This window comes from Bufo bufo, chromosome 4 (genome assembly GCF_905171765.1).
Source record: "Bufo bufo chromosome 4, aBufBuf1.1, whole genome shotgun sequence".
In the NCBI taxonomy this organism is placed as follows: domain Eukaryota; kingdom Metazoa; phylum Chordata; class Amphibia; order Anura; family Bufonidae; genus Bufo; species Bufo bufo.
The window spans coordinates 618223128-618244270 of record NC_053392.1 but is presented as its reverse complement, the minus strand read 5'-3'; the positions used below and the strand labels follow the sequence as shown (position 1 = coordinate 618244270).

At 44.4% G+C, this 21143-nt stretch overlaps 1 protein-coding gene across 4 annotated transcripts; it reads left to right on the top strand.

The window, feature by feature from the left end:
• Nucleotides 1-957: 957 nt before the first annotated feature.
• Nucleotides 958-19211, top strand: LOC120999679 (oocyte zinc finger protein XlCOF22-like). Of its 4 annotated transcripts, XM_040430696.1 has the most exons (8): nt 1175-1247; nt 1879-2023; nt 2136-2303; nt 2387-2510; nt 3562-3659; nt 15910-15967; nt 17158-17721; nt 18058-19211. In XM_040430696.1, the coding sequence occupies exons 2-8, from the start codon at nt 1916-1918 to the stop codon at nt 18339-18341; spliced, it is 1404 nt and encodes a 467-aa protein (XP_040286630.1). In that variant the 5' UTR covers nt 1175-1247; nt 1879-1915; the 3' UTR covers nt 18342-19211. The 4 variants fall into 4 exon arrangements, with proteins under 4 accessions (XP_040286629.1, XP_040286630.1, XP_040286628.1 ...); XM_040430695.1 differs by having other exon boundaries at nt 958-1247; nt 1888-2023; nt 17158-19211; XM_040430694.1 differs by having other exon boundaries at nt 17158-19211.
• The last annotated feature ends 1932 nt before the right edge of the window (nt 19212-21143 follow it).

Below are 21143 nucleotides of genomic sequence, written 5' to 3'. Positions count from 1 at the left end.
TTCACAGCAAAAATGTTATAACGTGAACAGAGTTGAGAAAAATACCTTAATCCTAACTTCTACAAACCTATGAATGCAGAATCAACCTAATCAAACTAATATGAAAAGTTGTTTAAATCTTCATCTACTTGCATATTATAAGTTATACCAGCAAGAATTAGTCTTTATGTAGAAAACTATGATTTAAATCAAATCCACCCTGCCTGAGGGTGAAACTCAGAGAGGGGGAGGGGAGAAGGGCACCAACAAGATAGAATAAGGTACCTGGAGGAGGATGGATGTGGAAACTGTAAGGGTACTTTCACACTTGCGGCAGGACGGATCCGACATGCTGTTCACCATGTCGGATCCGTCCTGCGGCTATTTCGCCGTGCCCCCGTGCCGCCGCTCCGTCCCCATTGACTATAATGGGTATGGGGGCGGAGCTCCGGCGCAGCACGGCGGTGCACGGCTTAAGGCCGCCGGACTAAAATTACTGCATGTCAAGTTTTTTAGTCTGACGGCTTTCGCCGTGCTGCGCCGGACCTCCGCCCCCGTCCCCATTATAGTCAATGGGGACGGAGCGGCGGCACGGGGGCACGGCGAAATAGCCGCAGGACGGATCCGACATGGTGAACAGTATGTTGGATCCGTCCTGCCGCAAGTGTGAAACTAGCCTAAGCAATCTCTTATAGATGTAAAATAATTACAAAAGATATAATAATATAAATATCTAAAAAAAACAGAGGAGGCAACGGCAGCGCTCACCCGAAATCTCTGGTGGTTTAAAAAAATAACAAAATAAAGGAGGTGAACAGTAGGTATCAAGAAAAATAATAATAAAACAATAATTTGGGGGAAGGCGCCTGAACTCTCCCTAATCACACACAGGGAATGTACATAGAATGGATATACCAGGACATTGTGCACAGGTGCTTGATGGGGACCCAACACTTTGTCTGACTCCAGTTGAGTGGGGGCCACAATCTTATCAGCGCCTCTGTAGAAAAGAGATGGATTGGATCTTCCGGTTTATCTCCCTGACACCGCAGGGTCTGAATGAATCCCTGGAATATACTAGTTATTAATCCAGTTATTTCACATTAAATCCCAGTGACCGAGATACAATCAAAGAAATTATACAGAAACATTACCCAGAAGACGGATGAGAGGAAGTGGGGGGTGTCAGAGCCGGCTGAGATCCCGACCCTGATAAAATAACTGCTTCTACAAAGCTTCTGAAGATCACAGGAGCCTCCTGCCTTTCTGTAAGTGTGATTTATCCCTCTTTATCAGCTTTCTGAGCTCCTTAGTGGAAAGTAAGGGAAGTGAGGTCACTGCATACAGTATCTGTAGAAGGGAGACACCCCCTGCTTGTGAGTGAAATGCATCTAGCTGTGCAGCTGAAATGAGATAATATGGCTGAAATAAACTTAAGGTAAGCCCAAACATAACAGTTCCTTCACAGACTGTGCAAAGACGCACTGCCATTATACAAACCTTTTTTGAAGACTCAGGTTCACTTTAAACACAGTCCTGACACCAAATGGAAGTCATTACATTGGAAAACATTCAAATTCTCAAAGGCAGCAGAAAGTGTCTGTGAACTTCCTATCAGTCATCCCATTAATAAAGACATTTACAGTAAAAATAAGATGAGAACTGTCTGCTGTATGTGGTAGACTGTGATGTGTATCCTGTGTAACACTGTATTCACTGTATAGCAGGAGGCCGGCTGACTGATTTATTATGGTCACCAGTCTGGTATGTATAAGACACCTCAATAGCCAAGTCATCTCCGTTGTACAATATTGGTAGTTTTTTGTCATTCCTAATTTTTGAGACACTTTAGTTCATGTAAGATGTGATTTTGCTCCCAATCCTCCTTCTTTCCCTCAGGTTTCTTAGGTGCAGGACTCTCTTCTTTTTAGAGCCAATGGTCCTTTCCATGAAGAACCCACCAAGGATGGAGAAGGACAGAGACCACATGGCTGCAAGGATATTAGACCTCACCCTGGAGATCATCTCCTTGATAACTGGAGAGGTTAGAGTCTCACATGACATCACTCTTATCTCTAGTAATAAACCAGGGAAATGTCTGGAAAGGTGAAGGATTCTTAGAATCTCTGTAGTGATCGGCGTCTCCCCATACACAGGATTACACAGTAGTGAAGAAGTCGTCTGGTGAGTGTGTGACACCCCGTGTGTCAGGAGGATGGAGCAGGACCCAGAGCCCCATCACCGAGCCTCCACCTCATTCCCTGATACATGAGCAGAAGATCCTAGAACTTACCACCAGGATCACTGAGCTGCTGAGCGGAGAGGTGAGCGCTGCTGGGAATGCTGGGACATTATACAATAACTCCAAGGGAGGGGTCTGGTAATGACTGTGTCCTTGTGTTGTCAGGTTCCTATAAGGTGTCAGGATGTCGCTGTCTATTTCTCCATGGAGGAGTGGGAGTATTTAGAAGAACACAAGGATCTGTACAAGGACGTCATGATGGAGAATCACCAGTCCCTCACATCACCGGGTAAGAGGAGACCTTCCGTGACTGTAGACGAGAGAACAGTTTTGATGTGCTGTGCCACAGATTTGGCTGGGGCTACTGCTAAAGGAGCAGCTAGATTACCCCCCCCCCCCCCTCCCCCTCAGTCCTTACCCTTTAATCCATATGGACATCACTGCAGGGGAACCACCAGGCCACTACCTTTGGAAGTAGTCTCTGTTCAGTGGCTGCTGACCCACTGGGATCAAGAGATACCAATGAAAAGCCCCAAGGGATCAGCCACAAGACAAGCAAAGACAGGGAGCGTTTGCGCAATGCAGTAAACAGTGCAAAGATCAGAGTAGGCAGCACAGGATCAGTACTAGAAACAGGCAGAAGTCAGGTCAGGCAGCAATAGGTTAAATCCAGTTAACAGGCAGAGGTGAATAAGGCCACTTTCAGACAAGCAAGTGTCACACTGGACTCGCAGCGCAGCACCCGTCCTGACCTCCCAGCACTGCCGGGGTCACATTATACTGATTTATGACTCTATGTAATGCTTACAGTTCTGGAACATATTGGATAACACTGACAGCATTATGTCAGTGTTATCCAATACATTCCAGACCTCTAAGGGTTACATAGCTTCATAAATCAATATAATGCTATGCGACCCTGGCAGTGCTGGAAGTTCAGGACGGGTGCTGCGATGCGAGTCCTCAGCGTCACACTCGCTCATCTGAAAGCAGTCTAAATGTGCAACTGAACTCAAGAGTGGAGCTCCTTGGTAGGAAACTAGCAACTCTAACCTCTTAATCCACAGGGGAGGGTGCCTTAAATATCCCAGGGAGGCTAGCCATAGAGTGGACAGATTAGGGCCACACATGCTGGCCCTTTAAGAACCAGAGGAAGCACATGCCCTACAGGCAGACAAAGCCACTGCAGGCCAAGAGCTGGCCACAGATCAGCACGCTGTGGACAGAACAATGAAATGTCAACAGGTATGGACCACCGGAGCCACGGACCGGCCGGCATCACAGATTCACTTATCATTGGATATAGACAATGTATTCAGTCGCTGTGTGTTTTCCTACAGATGGATCCAGTCAGAGAAATCCACCAGAGAGATGTCCCAGTCCTCAGTATTCCCAGGACTGTCCAGGGGAGAAACCAAATATCCCACTGGATCATCAGGTAGGTGAAGCTGAGGTTTCTACAAATCCTCTATAGACTGATGTAATGGAGCTTTCTACTGACCTCCCCCAGCAGCAGTGGAGTATACTGTACTCTGTATTTCATGTTATTGTTGTTTGCAAATGGTTTCTGGTGTCATAAAAGATTGTATTAATTGTAATTAAATGGAACTTGTCAGCAACAAAATGGCCCCTAAACTGTCCCCTTTAACCCTTTCCTGACATCCGCCATACATGTACGGCGGATGTCGGGTCTCTAAAGATGGTGTCTGCTCCGGAACAAGTGCCTGAGCCGCCGGGTGCTTGCAGTTCCATACAGCAGACATACGGGGCTAATGTCTGTGATCAGTGATAATGCCGTTCACAGACATTAATCCCCTCAGATGCTGTGTTCAAATGTGACCGCGGCATCTGAGGGGTAAAAAACCCAGAAGCACGCACTTTCTGGGCAGGAACACTTTTCCCTGGCTGAAATCAGGGAAGGCGTCCCATAGTAGTAATAGGCCAGAAGCTGTAGAAGGCTTTTAGGACTATTACTTGTATATTCCAATGCAGGTGGCAGCATGTATTGTAATATACTGGTCTTTATATTCTGTAATGGCTAAAATTCCAATACTTCATATAAAAGGCAATCTAATGATTGCATGTTGGGGGCCCAAAAAAATATTTTTTTTACAATTTGCAAAAATTCTATTAATAAAAGTAAATAACAAAAAATATAGACATCACTGCATCCGATATTACCTCTACTATTAAAAGCTAAAAATATTGATCCCTTACGGCGAATGGTGTAATGAGAAAAAAAACATACCACAAAATAGTATCAATAAAAACTACAGATCGTCCCTCAAAAAAATTTGCTCTTACACAGCTCCGTAGGCATAACTGAAAATGTTATGGGGGTCAGAATATTGAGATGAAAGGAAAGTTATTTTTTCAGTTAAATTTTTTTTTTTCAGTATTAAAAATCTAGAAAAACTGTAGTATTATTTGACTTATAAGATGCACCTAGGCTGTAACGAAGGAAAACAAGAGTAATAATATTTTTTATCAGACCTCAGCTCAGACCCCCAATGTTTATAAGACCCCCCCAATCAAGCCTCAGATCAGACACCATGTTACTAAAACCTCCAAGTTAATCAGTCCTCAATCAGAAAAAAGAAAAATTAACTCACCTCTCCTGTTCCGAACGCCCCTCCTGAGATTCAATGTTTTTCCTGCTGTGCTGTGACCTGACGTCGCACAGCGTGAGGTCACAAATACGCCAACATCCTCACGCTGTGCGGAGGCCTGCAGAAGAAGACCAAGAAGCGGGGAGTACAGAGCTAGCACGGGGAGAGCTGTATTCACCACTCCTTGTTCCTCCTGTACTAATTAGTGCTTCCATAATTTTTTTTTCTAGCTTTCCACTACATCGTATACAATATTAAATAGTGCCACTAGAAAGTACAACTTGTTCCCCAATAAACAAGCCCTCATGTGGCTCTGTGAGCAAAACATAAAGAAGTTATGGCTCCAGGAAGGCAGGGAGTGAAAAAGGAAAAATCTCTGTGTCAGAAAGGGGTTAAGCCGTTCAGCACATTTTACCAGTGTGTTCATAGCAGGGCACGTTTATATGTACCTCTGTTAATTGCCAAATAGTTTCAGTTTATCTTCCGATTGTAATTCGCATTTTAGCTTATTTGAGGGCCTCAGTATAAAAGATTAATATAATGTATTGTATAGCATCATTATACCGTGCAGTTTAATATAAAGCATTGTACTACTGCATTAATATACCAGTTATTTAACGTGTTGTACTGCATCAATCTACACGTTTATTCATTGATATGACATTGTATATTGTCAATACCAGTGTGTGGTGTTTTTGTAAAAGGGGAGGGATGTTTAATTGCAACTTTGTCAGTTAATTACCAAAATATATGTGAGTATATATGAGGACCCTTTTTTTACTGGCACAAATAAGGCAACATTTTTTTTCTCTACTAGCAGAACTAAAAAGGGGCAATTTGTACTACTGCAGACTAGAGTATGTGTCACGGTGGGGAGTGGGGGAAACCCCCCACAGTGTGGTGTCAAAGGGTAAAGGGGATCAGCCTGGCCAAAAAGAGTAATAAGGGAGCAGGTCACCTCCTACAGCATCCCTAATCCTCTCCCTGACTCCTCACCGTATGAGCGGACTCCGATGGTAGGACAGCTCATACTCTGGATTCCTAGAGACCCTGAGTCGCCCTGATAATCCCTCACCAAGGAGCCAGGAAGAGACGACCTGTTCATGCCAGTCATGGAGGAACAGGAGTCTCTATCTGAGGCCAGGCTGCAAGGAGAGGGGAACACATACAGCATATGGAGTTGGCAGGTAAGCGAAACCCATAACACACTTACCTGCCACAGACACACTGACTGGAACCCGTGCACTAGTGCTGCTGTCCACACCAACAGTGAAGGACACAGCACAAACCACAACCACACAGGAACCCATGACACCCATAGCTGCAATAAACGTGAGACAGGGGAATGTCTAGCAAACATGCTGAATACCAAACATCCCCAGCCATGTAACACAACACAAGACACACAACACCCTGAACATAACGCACGCAAACCAAAAGATAAGAAGGAAAGAAGACACCATAATAACAACAATGACCACAAGGGTGGCCCTCACTGGACAGATGGTAAAAGCCAGGAACAGTGAACCACCAGCATACACCAAGGCTGGAGGATAAACTGAGCCTCAGGCATCCAGCAGAGGTTAAATAGAACAAGCAGCCACACCCACACACACATAAACCCAGTGTTCACAAAACACTAGGAAGGGAGTTAACCCTTCCAACACCAGACAGAGGAAGGAAGTCACTTAAAGGGGAAGTACACACACAAGCATACCAAACCACACGTTACCACCGGCAACAGCATGCGTGGCAACCAGGTCATGGCATCAACCAGAAGGCTGAGACACTGCCACCGCATGCACACACAGCGAAACCTTGCCGCGGGCAACCGCAAGTGTAGCAACAGTGTCACAGCGCAAACCAAAGGCCATGACAGTATGATACCAAGTAAAAGTATTGCAATACTCTAAACCATTTGATGCAACACAAAACACAAAAAATACACAACATGAGGTTAATGTGTATTTTTGTTTTTTTTGTTTTTTGTGTGCAAAATATCGATTGCCCATTATGTGAGGACATGATTGGCACATGGAAGTTTAAGTTCATAAACCATACGCCTCACATTAGTAGTAACCTCATCAACTTACTCTTCACATACTGGGCAACATGGTGGGGTACATGTGAGGTACATGAAGGGGTTAATTACTATTAATGTGGTTCATTTACTAACAGATATACACCACTTTTTGGCCCGTCTCATGTGTCATTTTCTATGCCTAAGTCTATATCAGCAAGGGAGGTGACATAGATTTATACAGGCGGTGGATCCGCTGAAGTTATGTAGAGGCCGGCTGTGAGGAATATGTGGAGTGATGATTTAATGCCTGCCATCTGCTGAGGGTGAGGGGTAGTTGGGCAGAGGAAATCAGGCTCCACAGGTGGCCCTGCTTCAAATCAGACCACTTGTTTACATTTCACACCCCACTCGGCCACACTGGCAGCTTTGCTTCTCTGGCAGGATGAATACCTGTGGGGGCTGAGCCGGTCAACAACAACAACAAATAAACTCTGTAGACCTCCTGGAACCGGCAGTTAGACATGATGAACTAACCGTACATATCATAAATACACAGTTTACGTCTCTGCAACCCAGGGCCCGAGACGGACGTTCCCCCGGTCTTCGCACTTGCTTGTCGGATGCAGGGACGGGGAGATATGGGGAACTCCTAATTGGAACCAAATATCAATGCTGTGTTCGATCTCCACATGCTCCAACGGTCCAGTCTGATCTGTTGGTACCAGAACCATCTCCCTATGACCATCCGGTGAGGAGCGATGAATGATAATAGATTTTATGGATTTTGGCTACCAGGGAGATAGAGTGGAATCCTACCAGGGGAGGGAGGGCGTGACTGACTAAGGGTTAAAATGCCCGCGCAGGGCACAGACCTTGGTCCTTCTCTGAAGGGGGTCACGTCGTGTAACGTGTTTGGAGGAACCTTGGAAAACCTGCTTATGTCACTGCCTCCCGTGTGGCTACAGCATTCACCATCACAGCTAAAGTATTACGACTTTATCCGGGAACTGACTTTCATTTGCTAATTGATAGTACCATCTGTATTTGTACATCTGACCATTGTATATATCTGTCTGTGTATAGTGTTGTGTCTAGTGCGCCCTTAAGGCAAATAAATATATAAATTAACCTTGCGCTTTTCTGTATCTCGATCCACGAATCTCCATGTCCCTGTTTCCGCATTATGTCATACGCTACCCGGGTTGGTTCCTGACCCGATATAATCCCGTTAACGGACCGAGCTTATCTCTAACGAGGAACTGGTGACAGTCTACCGGGCTCGCAGTGCTCTGTTTCACTGGGGCAGTGGAAAGGCTCTCTCAGCTTGTCAGGGTTGTGAGCGAGTGTTGTATCCCGCTGAAGGTAACGTGGATCACCCTCTCTCACTCCCCGTGCGGAAAGGGGGTATCTGTGTAAACTGTGCCAAGCTGACCTTATGTACTCCCAGGGAGGGTGTAACATCACGTTTTGGTAACCAGTGACAAAACCGTATCTTGTGATCCCGACGTACAGTGACGCCATACGGGGCTGCGAGGCCTTTTGCAGGACAGGTTGCTTTTTCTAATGCCACCATTTATTAATACATAGGATGTAGTGCGGAGCTGGAAAACAATTTCAAATGGGGTGAAATTGGAAAAATGACACAATTCCGCAACAGTTTTATGGGTTTTGTTTTTACGGCGTTCCCCATACCGTATAACTGACCTGTTACTTTCATTCTCCAGGTCAGTAAGATTACGGTGATACCACATGTGTATAGTTTTTCTTGCATTTTAATACTGAAAAATATATATTTTTTTCTTTCCATCCGTATACTGATCCCTATAACTTTTTGTAGTTATGTGTGCGGAGCTGTTTGTGCGCTCTTTCACGCTATAGTAGAATCTTGGGCCACTGCGCGGTTCTTTATACCTGGCGCTATCATTGACCTGTAAGACTGAGTTCACACTTGAGTTATTTGGTCAGTTTTGACCCCGTAACTGACCAAATAAGTGAAGTGTGCAGTGATTCTAAGAGCGACGCCTGTCATCTGCATGTCATACGAACTCACAGTATTATTTCACTACCACAGCGGACTCCCTATGTATGTTTCTGTAATGCACAGTGTTCTACACCAATATACAGGCTCTCTGCTGTTTTAACGCGATTCATCACAATTAAATTTGAATCAAATCTTTTTGGGAAATTTTGCAACCGTCCGAATCGAATTATTTAAAAATTGCTTATCTCTACTTATCAACATTGAGGACTAAGGTGAGTTTATCTCTCTCCTGCCCTCCTATTCGTCCCCCTCCCTCTCTCCCTGGCTCTCCCCCATCAGGCCACCCAGTTACTTTATTGGTGGCCGTGGCAGACCACGTCACAGTGAGGAGGGAGGGACGTTCTCCCTTCTTCTTCACGCTGCAGCTGCTTATGAGAACATGGTGTGCGCTGAGCTTTGCACGCACCATGTTCACTAATAGTGACTGATTCTAAGCTGCACAATAGTGAAAAAATGCCAATCCCGGTATCAAATCGGGTACCAAACTATCAAAAAAGTATCGAGACTTCGGTACCTGGTGCAACCCTACTGGGTAGACTATAAGAGGGCATTTTTTCTACTGGCACACATTATGGGGGCTTTACTACAACTGGGGCACTATAGGCAGACATTATTATTTCTGTGGCATACTGTCGTGGCTGTCATTACTGCTGGGGGGGGGGCATTAGCTCTACTGGGGGCATATTTACTACTGAAGCACACTGGGGGCTTTAATACTACTGGTGCTTTATGGTAGGCTTTAAAACTACTGAAGGGCACTATGGAGGGCTTTATTACTACTGGAGCACAATAGGGGGCGTTAGAACTACTGGGGGCATTGTAGGTGGGCATTTTGGTGTGCTTTATTACTACTGGGGGACCATGGGGAACATGATTACTAGTATGGGCACTATGGGGGCATTATTACTTCTGGAGCACAATGGTGGACATTTACCTTTGGGACACTATTACTACAAAGGGCAATGTGGGAGAGAATTAATATTATTGGTGGGGCTTTTGGTAGCACTATTACTATGGGGCGCACCCTGGCACACTATTTTTGGGAGATACTATGGTTGCTGCACTATTACAGACTTTCAGGGGAACTATCTGCTGGGTGCAATTTATTTTTGAGGGCACTTTGTGTGCCAATAATTAATGAATGGGGCACTGTCTGTGTGGTACTAGTATTTTCTGGAGGACTATCTGTTTCTGCAGTATAGTATTGGGGAGAACAGCAACTATTGAGGCAGAATAGGGTGTTGAGAAGGTGAGAGGATGATGGAAAAGTAGGAATCTAAGATTTCTGTGTGACAAACTGTGAGAACGTCAGAGGAGACATCTGTGGATGTAAGAGGTATGTGGTGCTGTATTCTCCTGTAAGTTTGGTAGGGCGGAATGTAATTTAAAAAGTAATGACCAGCCATCATGGGTCTTAATCAGTGATGGTCAGTTTGCAGTGTTCGCTAGCGAACACATGCGGGCTGCCATCTTTAGTAAGGTAGACTCACCCGTCCGGCGATGCACAGGTAAGCCCTTACCTGTGCCTTTGCCGGGAGCCGGTCTGAAATCAAATTCAGTCACCGGGAGCAGGCAGTTCCGAGAACAGCCCGATGAAGGCCCCTGGCGGCTGTTCTCGGAACTGCCTGCTCCCAGTGACTGCATTTGATTTCAGACCGGCTCCCGACACAGGTAAGGGCTCACCTGTGCATCGCCGGATGGGTGAGTCTACCTTACTAAAGATGGCAGCCCGCATGTGTTCGCTAGCGAACACTGCGAATTGACCATCACTGGTCTTAATGTTGTGTCATTTTGACGAGATGATTAACGCTGCAGCACCGGGATCAGAAATGTGTCACTACTTTTATTGTTTTATGACATTCTAATAAATTAAAAAAAATATATATTTTATATGATTGGGCAACCCCAAAACTAATACATACCTCCAGACAAATCCTAAAAAAATACAGACCCCAAAATAATACAGGCTGCAAATCAGACCCCAAAATAAGTACACATCTCATACTTATACAGACCACAAATTGGCATCAAAATGTATTTAGCCCCAGATCAGATCCCAAATTTATACAGACCCTAAATTAAGACCCAAATTTATATCAGATCCCTGAATTAATGCAGACCCCTGTCACACCTATAATCTCCCACCTCACCTCTTGGCCCCTTAAATGCAGACCTCAGACCAGACAAAGAAAAGAACCTCACCTCTCCTCCTCCAGGTACCACCGCTCTTAGTTCAGCACTGTATCCGGTACTGCCGCTGCACTGTGTCCTGATGTCAGTGTCAGGTCATATTGCAGGGGTGGCCAACCCGCGGCTCCTCGGACCTTCACTTGCGGCTCTCAGAGGAGCGCGGTCTGCTCTACATATGCGGCTCGCAGAGAGGAGCGGGCCAGGGATGTCTCAGGTTTTCAAAATATTAGCAGCACAGGGGAGAAGGAAGAAGAAAGCAGTCCCCTCCTCCTCCCTGTGCTGCTGCCGCTGCCACCAATGAGAATGCAGAGGGGAAGAGGAGGGGAGGGGCTGTTTCCACTGCCCCCAATGATGTTAACTCACTCATTTATTCAAATACAGGAGGCGGGTTCTGGCTGCAGAATCATATAGCCCGCACCTGAGGGGTTAAGTGCCGGGGAATGCAGCATAGAGGCCAGGTGTCGGCTATGTGATTCTGCCGGCACCCGCCTCCTGTATCTGTATTAAAGGTTGTCATTGGTGGAGCAGTGCACCCCCCCTTAATACATGCAGGCCCGCGCTCTGACCTGACGCTGTGCACGGTCAGAGGTCGCCACAGTCTTCAGAGCAGCGGCAGCAGAGGTAGGATAAGCCTCCTACACAGTTTTATTTTATTAAAGTACTGATCTGGGGGTCTTATCTGACATGGGGGTAGTATGAGCTCAGATAAGACCCCCAAATCCTCATCAGACCCACAAAATAAGCCTCCCAGTGCTTACATAAGACACTAAAAATCTGACACCCCATGCTCACATCTCCCCAATTTAAAATCACCCCTGAGCATCTGAGCATGGAGTGTCATCTGAGCATGGGGTGTCATCTGAGCATGGGGTGTCATCTGAGCATGGGGCGCCATCTGATAATAAGGCGGTCATCTGAGCATGGGGCGTCATCTGATAATAAGGCCGTCATCTGAGCATGGGGTGTCATCTGAGCATGGGGCGTCATCTGATAATAAGGCGGTCATCTGAGCATGGGGCGTCATCTGAGCATGGAGTGTCATCTGAGCATGGGGTGTCATCTGAGCATGGGGTGTCATCTGAGCATGGGGCGCCATCTGATAATAAGGCGGTCATCTGAGCATGGGGCGTCATCTGATAATAAGGCCGTCATCTGAGCATGGGGTGTCATCTGAGCATGGGGCGTCATCTGATAATAAGGCGGTCATCTGAGCATGGGGCGTCATCTGAGCATGGGGCGTCATCTGAGAATAAGGCGGTCATCTGAGCATAAGGCGGTCATCTGAGCATAAGGGTGTCATCTGAGCATAAGGGTGTCATCTGTGCATAAGGGTGTCATCTGTGCATAAGGGTGTCATCTGTGCATGAGGATGTCATCTGAGCATAAGGCGGTCATCTGTGCATAAGGATGTCATCTGAGCATGGGCGGTCATCTGAGCATGAGGGTGTCATCTGAGCATAAGGGTGTCATCTGTGCATAAGGATGTCATCTGAGCATAAGGCGGTCATCTGTGCATAAGGATGTCATCTGAGCATGGGCGGTCATCTGAGCATGGGCGGTCATCTGAGCATAAGGGTGTCATCTAAGAAATCATTGTGAAAAACAAAGATTGCCAGAATTCTCACTAAAGCTGTCTACACTACAGGATAACTCAATTGCAGTAATACTGTCGGGTGCACGCATATTTGTGTAAACGGATAGCTTGTGGCTCTTGGCAGTCATACTTTGTGTCTGTAAGGTTGGCCACCCCTGTCATATTGCGTGCCGCACACTGTATCCTGAAACCTGTGTCAGAACAGAATGCAGTGCTGACGCCGGGAGAAGAGGACCAGGGTGCGGTATGTAATACTTAGCACCGTACTTCCCACTCCCTGGGCCTTCTGTACTAATGAGCACTTCCACTACCCGTGCCTCATCATCTATGATTCAGAATGTGGGTGGCTGTAGTAGTGCAAACAGTATTAGCAGCACCAGCCGCCCGGCTAGTAGTAGTAGCAGCAGACCACAGTTCTCCCTAGCTTCTAGTAGGCGCCAGAATATTATAGAGGAGAAAGAGGATGAGATTGTGGATTGGATGGCTCACTCCTCCTCTCAGTCACAGCAGGCTGATGTCAATTTTTACCTCTGAGTCTGACAATGTGCCATTGAGCCAAGAGTCACAGCATTCCTCCTGCTCTCCTCCTTGTGGCTCCAGAGAAGCTTTTCATTTGCATCTTCTCTGTCTCTTAATTGCGCTCTTCTAATGAGGGACCTTCTTGTTTCCTAAGAAGAAGCAACAAAACCCTGTGTGCTCTGGAAGATAATCCAAATAGTCTTCCTGTTAATGACTTGTGTGAGAAGTGTCAGAGTTAGGACTGCCATAAGGAGGAGGTTCAGGCAGAGGTGGAGGACCCAATGCATAGCTGTTTTGGTGGTGGTGGTAACAGTAGTAGTGACAGTAACAGCAATAGTATCTGTGGCGACAGTGTGACTTGGGTCAAATGGGCAATCCCAGAACATGGAATCGGGTTGGAAGGAGGCAAGGATCCCACGATGACATATCACTTTCTGATAAACGTGACGGGAATGGTTAGGACTATGATGATGATTTTGTGGTGGACAGGACATGGGAGCGGGATCTGTGTGCGGAGGAGGAGGCGGCATCAGAGGAGAAGGGTGATGGCGTGGCTGCAATAAAGAGTGGAGGCAATGTATGGCCAGAGCCAGATCTACTTCTGTTTTGTTGAGCTCGGGAACTGGTGATGCCACTGAAAACAAGTTTGGCTGCCGCTAGCTCTGTGCGAGCGACTCATGTATGGCTGTTTTTCTCCACAAGGCCAACAGACAAAACTGATCTGCAGGATTGAAATATGTCATTGACATTAAAACACAATTATTCGCAACAGAGCTGTATTGCAGCACATGAGACGGCTTCTGCAAATCCAGAGGGAAAATAGAACTGCCCAGCATTCAATAAAGTCTGACCTCTTTCTCCCAGTCTTCTTTGTGACAGCCAGGCAACATCCCCAAGCAGTACAGTGATCTTATCATCATCATTAGCTTCTTCTTCTCCTGCTCATACTCCTCCTCCTTGTCTTCTGTTCCATCATGAGACATCCATAACAGAATGTGCGACCATGGGAAATCTATTCGCAACCAGCAATTAGCTTGTGTGCAAAGTGAACTCCCACGAGGCCAAGTTGCTGACAGTGCAGTTGCTGCCGTACCACTTAGTTGTGGTAATTGCAGTGCAGTTCCATTTCTTCACCAGAATTTCAGTCACCACTCTCCCGGACATGCATTGTCTGAACAGCTAGGTTCAGTTGTACCTGGACGATGCCCTTTCTCTGGCACACACCCTGTGTCCTGACCCTATGGACTTCTGGGAATGCAGATTGGAACAGTGGCTGGAAATGGCCAAGTTTGCTATCACAGTACTATGTTTTCCAGCCTCTTGTGTCATCTCAGGGAGGGTTTTCCTCATGGAAGGTGGCATTTTCCCACCCAAGCAGACAAAACGTCTTACGCGTTTGCAAAACATTAGCTTTGTCAAAACAATTCAGGCACATGGATCCTTGAGGATTTTCACACATTTCCAGCAGATGACAATGAATAGATCTGCCATTGCTGGCTATTTATGATCAGCCAGTGATGTGACTGCCTGCCTGTTCATGGTGTTCCATACTGTACTGCAGCTGCTGCTCTGCCTGGTGCTATTACTACTACCCCTAAATGGCTGCACATTGCCTTCCTTTTTTGCACTGCTGCTCCCAAAAAAGGGAGAATTTTTGGGCAGGCATCTGCCTCCAATACGGGACAACTATTGTAATGTTTTTAATTTTAAAAAGTATAACGCATGCGACGGCACAGTGTCTTTTTAACAAGGCTGCTTCTTAACTCTGTCAATAATGCGTCCAAATGTGTTAAAGGGTTAAAAAGACACTGTGCCGTTGAATGTGTTATGCTTTTTAAAATTAAAAACATTCCAATAGTTGTCCCGTATTAGAGGCAGATGCCTGCCCAAATACCCAGAGCTATACATATCAGTGTCATTCTGACATTATTTAACGTTAAAGGGCTTAAAAGGGGGAGAGAAGAAAATAAAAAAGAGACACAAGAGAAATAATATGTGTCCTAGGAGATCTTAGAGTGTGATATACCAGTTCTGAGGCCAATCGGAGCACTTGTAATTGAGGTAGAATTGATTCAGACCCAAATCTAATTCTTGGAGTGATTTGTCCGAATTGGACCTAAAACTAATTTCAAGAAATTCGCTCATCTCTAAGGCTACTTTGACTTCTGCGTTTTCCCTTTCCGCTATTGAGATCCGTCATAGGATCTCAATAGTGGGGGAAAACGCTTCCATTTTGTACCTATTCATTATCAATGGGGACAGAACTGAACGAAATGGAGTGGACCAGAATGCAGTCCGCTCCGTTTGGTTGCATCCCCATCGCGGACAGAATAACTCTACAAGTAGCGTTTTTCTGTCCGCCATGTGGTGCGGAGCAAGACGGATCCGTCATGGCTCACAATGTAAGTCAATGGGGACCGATACATTTTCTTTGACACAATAGAAAACTGATCCGTCCCCCATTGACTTCCAATGGTGTTCATGACGGATCCGTCATGGCTATTTTAAAGATAATACAACCGGATCCAGATGCAGATGGTTGTATTATCATTGTATATGACGGAAACTTTTTTGGCTGATCCATGATGGATCCAGCAAAACCGCTGGTGTGAAAGTAGCCGAATTCATGTCTTGTAGAAGTGTTTCATTTTCGCCTGGACATAAGAAAAACTAGCAGCGGGGTATATTTTTCTCATGTCTTTCATCTTGCAGGAAAGTTCTGGTGAAACGACGAGTGGACTTGAACAACCCATCTCAGTGTCTGTGAATGGTAAGAGCCTTTCATCAATCTTTTTTGATTATAAATGCCTTTATTAATGGGACAATAATAGGAAGTTCAGAGAAACCTCCTCTTCATCATCATTAATGATACAATTAATATGAATAATTAATTTATAGCCATAATATCCCTTGATCTTCATTGGCACCGGTAAAATGTGACACAATGTGAATAGATTCAATCACAAACACAAAAATGATTGGAGGGTAAATGCTGATTCAGAATGAAGGTCACATGATACGATAGGCCAAAGAACCTGTGGTATGTGGACCCATGGGGTCCTTCTCGAGTCAGAGTGCTCCAGTTGTCCATATCCCCTCTCAGACAGGTTCCCACCTTGCAGGGGAGATCAGTAGTACAGGATGTAAGCATTCAGTCAGATTAGGGCCTGGTCCTAAAGGTGAAGGGTAAATAGCCATTGAAAAAATACCTGGAAAAGTGAAGAAATCTAATGATGATAAGAGAAATAAGGGGAGGAGGACACTTGCAAATTAGCTGGTAAAAACTGATAAAACCAAACCAAACCTGCTGAGATGAAAGTACTTGTAATTTTAAAAAACTGGTTTCCATATCACAAGACCATCAATGATAAGGAAAAGGTAGCAGTTACCTAAAGACCGATCAAAGGCAATTTACAAAAGGTGAAGATTTTAGACAAGAGGGAGGCTCTGCAAAAAAAGTAAATGTGTAAAGTACTTTTACTAAACTAGTCTTCATTCAGTACAGGCCAGCATCACAGGAGATGTTGCAGGAAGCCCAGCAGGGTAGCAGAGGAATGTGGGGGGAGGGCAGTTTTGCAGATCCGAGGAGACCAAATGATTTCTAGACTGATGGGATCCAGCTAAGAAGGAAGTTGCCAAGGAGGGCCAGGCAGCCAAGATCACAGGAGGTAGATCTTGATCCTGAAGGAATCCTTGGACTGAGAATAGATGAGCCTCACCTATTTCTGACAAAAAGGGCAAAGGGAATCGCCAGTGATAGGAGATCCCTCAATCCTGAAACAAGTCAACCAGTGGTTTTAGAATGACATGTTGCAGTAATATGTGGTAGGAAAAAGTTTATATCAGTGTGTTTATGCAGGGGATGCTACAGGTTATTGAAGATGGTAGTGATCACATTTCCTGGCTTGCAATTGTCTCAATAAAGCTGCGAAAATAATATAATATTGTTTAATTTTCCAGTGGAAGACGGGATGAGCGACTCCTATAGACATCTCCATTTATCTTCCCATCATGAAGCAGTAGATAACAATACCACACAAGATGATTCAATAACTCCTAATGTACCCTCAGTCCTTCACAGCAGAGATCTATCCACTGATACCGCTGGTCACAAGAAACCTTCATCCAAGCAATTACTGATTGGTAAAACAAGAAGTAAACAGAAATGTGGGAACATTTTTTCTAGTGAGAAACGTTTTAAAAAGAAATGTAATAGAGATAATGGGCCATTTTCATGTCTTGAATGTGGAAAATCTTTTAGCATGAAATCTATTCTAGTTAAACATCAGAGAACTCACACAAGGGAGAATCCATATTCATGTCCTGAATGTGGGAAAGGCTTTATCAATCAATCAACTTTTATTCAACATCAGAGAACTCACACAGGGGAGAAGCCATATTCATGCCCAGAATGTGGGAAATGTTTTAGTCTGAAAATGTGTCTTGTTGGACATCAGAGAACTCATACAGGGGAGAAGCCATTTTCATGTCTTGAATGTGGAAATTGCTTTAGTCGGAAATCAAGTCTTGTTGCCCATCAGAGAATTCACACAGGGGAGAATTCATTTTCATGTCTTGAATGTGGAAAGTGCTTTAGTTGGAAATCAGGTCTTGTTGCCCATCAGACAACTCACACAGGGGAGAAGTCATTTTCATGTCTTGAATGTGGAAAGTGCTTTAGTCGGAAATCAAATCTTGTTGCCCATCACAGAACTCACACAGGAGAGAAGCTGTATTCATGTCCTGAATGTGGGAAAGGCTTTAACAGTCAACATAATTTTACTAAGCATCAGAGAACTCACACAGGAGAGAAGCCATTTTCATGTTCAGAATGTGGGAAAAGTTTTAGTCAAGAATCAGATCTTGTTAGACATCAGAGAACTCACACAGGGGAGAAGCCATTTTCATGTTCAGAATGTGGGAAGTGTTTTCGTGTGAAGTCATTTCTTATACGACATCAAAGAATTCACACAGGGGTGAAGCCATTTTCATGTTCAGAATGTGGGAAATGTTTTAGTCAAAAATCACATCTTGTTAGACATTATAGAACTCACACAGGGGAGAAGCCATTTATGTGTCTTGAATGTGGTAAGTATTTTGGTGCGAAATCAATGCTTATAAGACATGTAAGAAGTCATATATAAGAGAGAGAAGCCATTTTCATCTTCATGTTGAGGAACATGAAAGACTCCACTTAGAGGAGAATCTATTTTCATGTTCACAATGTGGGAAATGCTTTAAGACTCAAACAAGTTTTTTTCGGCATCAGAGAACCCATACAGTGGAGAAGCTATTTTCATGTCTTGAATGTGGAAAGTGCTTTGGTCTGAAATCATATTTTGTTACACATCAGAGAACTCACATAGGAGCACATCAGATAACTGAAATAGAAGAGAAGCCATTTATGTGTCTTGAATGTGGGAAGTATTTGACGGTGAGATTAAGTCTTAACTATCATCTAAGAAGTCACACAGGTGAGAAGCCATTTTCATGTCTTGAATGCGGGAAATGTTTTGGTCAGAAATCACATCTTGTTAGACATCAGAGAAGTCACACAGGGGAGAAGCCATTTATGTATTCTGAATGTGGGAAGTTTTTTGGTGTGAAATCAGTGCTCATAAAACATCTAAGAAGTCACACAAGAGGGAATCCATTTTAACGCTCAGAATGTGGAAAACGTTTTAGCCAGAAATCAAATTTTGTGAAACATCTAAGAACCCACTTAGGAGAGAAGCCATTTTCATTTCTTGAATGCGGTAAATCTTTTGCTATAAAGCAATTCTACTTAGACATCAGAGAACTCACACAAGGGAGAAGCCATTTTCATGTTCAGAATGTGGGAAATGTTTCACCTGTCAAGCAAGTGTTTTTTGACATCACAGAACTCACAACCCATATGAGAAGCCATATTTATGTGGGAAGTCTTTTATTCAGATATCAAGTCTTGCTAAACATGAGAGAATTCACTTAGAAGAGAAGCCATTGTAATTTTCAGATTGTAAGACAAGGGAGAGATGTGGAGCTTCCTAATCATGTCTTCTGTATAACTTAAAACGGTTGTCTAGTTTCCCATATTAATGACCTATCCTCAGGAATGTGAGTCGACCAGTATGCACTGACATTGAGAACGTGTAGAAGAGATCTGGGAACAGATTTCAGTCGAGACATTCTTGAATTTGATCGATAGCGTGTCCAGTACTGACAGACTGCAGAAGGAGAGACATTGCTACTCTCTCCCTGTTAACTGTACATGGCTCCAGAGGGAGGGTATCATGGACAGCATACTTGCAAAACGGTAAAAAGGAACTCTATGGGCAAAATTGAACCTATGAGGTCTGGTCTAAAGAAAATGCAGCCAGCGGGGATGCTGTATGTGGTCCTGAAGTGAACTGAGCCAGGCTCGGACTGGCCCACAGGGGTATAGGTGAATCCACCGGTGGGGCCCTGAGCAAGGTGGACCCCTAGTCTCCCACCCCTTGCATAACACAGTAGACTTGCTGCACTACATACATATATTCAATATACAGCACCTCAACCAGCCTATGTTCATATAACAAACTTCATAGATAATTAAAGAAACTCCTCAGTTTATTATAGAAAGGATCAGATAGTTGAGATGTCTTCTAGGTATAGAGGAAAGATAGCCAGTATCCTCTTTTCCCCAGGACCTACCTTCTCAAAGTTACTGCAGGGACCCCCATATTCAAGCATCTGGTAGCATCTTGCTGCTGTGTGAGCAGGTAACATTTGAATGTATCCGTACGGTGGACCCCAGGCACCCCAGTCCGACATTGAACTGAGCGTACACTATAAACCCTCCCAATGTGTTGATTGCTGCTAAATGCGGTGTCATCATGGCCATAACAGATGAGTCACAAATACTTGTGCTGGATGTGACTTATCAGTTGCTACTTGAAATTTGCTACTTGAAATTTTGATAGAGCTGAAGATGAGGAGACCCCTACTATCAGAATATTCATTTTTTAATAGATAGCCCAAGAGTGTTGTCTCTATTTGAATAAAACCTCTACTAAAGGGGTTATTACAAATATCGCTAATATCTCTACTCTTCGGGATACAGAGAATCAGATTTCGATTGGAAATTTAAACAGAAGAAGTGCTTCGCCATATTTTCCTCTTGCCCAAGACCTACAAGATTCCAAATCTACATCCAGAGCCACTACAGTGACACCAACAACCGGCGAAACTTTTATCGAGATTGGGACCCAACATCTGATATTTCTACTTTTATTTAATACAGACCTAAAAGCGTGGAGGTAAGACGCCAAGTGCCAAAGACCACGTGGGTGGGACGCCACGGCAGGCACCACTTCCTTCATCTACTGTATACAAACAGTGAGTAACATACAATACCTCTACATGCCGGCAAATGTTATGGTGAACACGTTCTAAATTCTGTCGGAGATCTTGGAGAGAGTCATCTATGAGTTAAGACCAGTGAAGGATATTTACTCCACATTGCGATACTCCGCTGTGTTTTACAACAACAGCGAATAACCTGCAATATCCCTACATGCTGCCATATACATCGGGGACATTATTGAAACGATATAACTAGCATCTACTGAACATCATTTGGAAAGTCATTTTTATTGATCCAAATTAACAAGGAACATATCTCTTATATTACGGCACTTTACCATGTGGTGCAATTGACTGCGGAACCGCAATTATTTACTGCAGTACAATATACCAAAAATATTTACATAAATCAGCATAATATGTTTTTCAATAGGAGTAAAAACAAGATCCAGCATATTAGAGGAGCTGTATGGAATAATATAAAACAGCGACGCATTGTAACAATATATAAATCTGTCTAATGTGCAAGCTACTGAAATAGCACTCTCCTATTGACAATAGAATATCTTTTTCACTAGACTGGATTATACCTTACTATTTATATACTACTATTAATTTTAGTA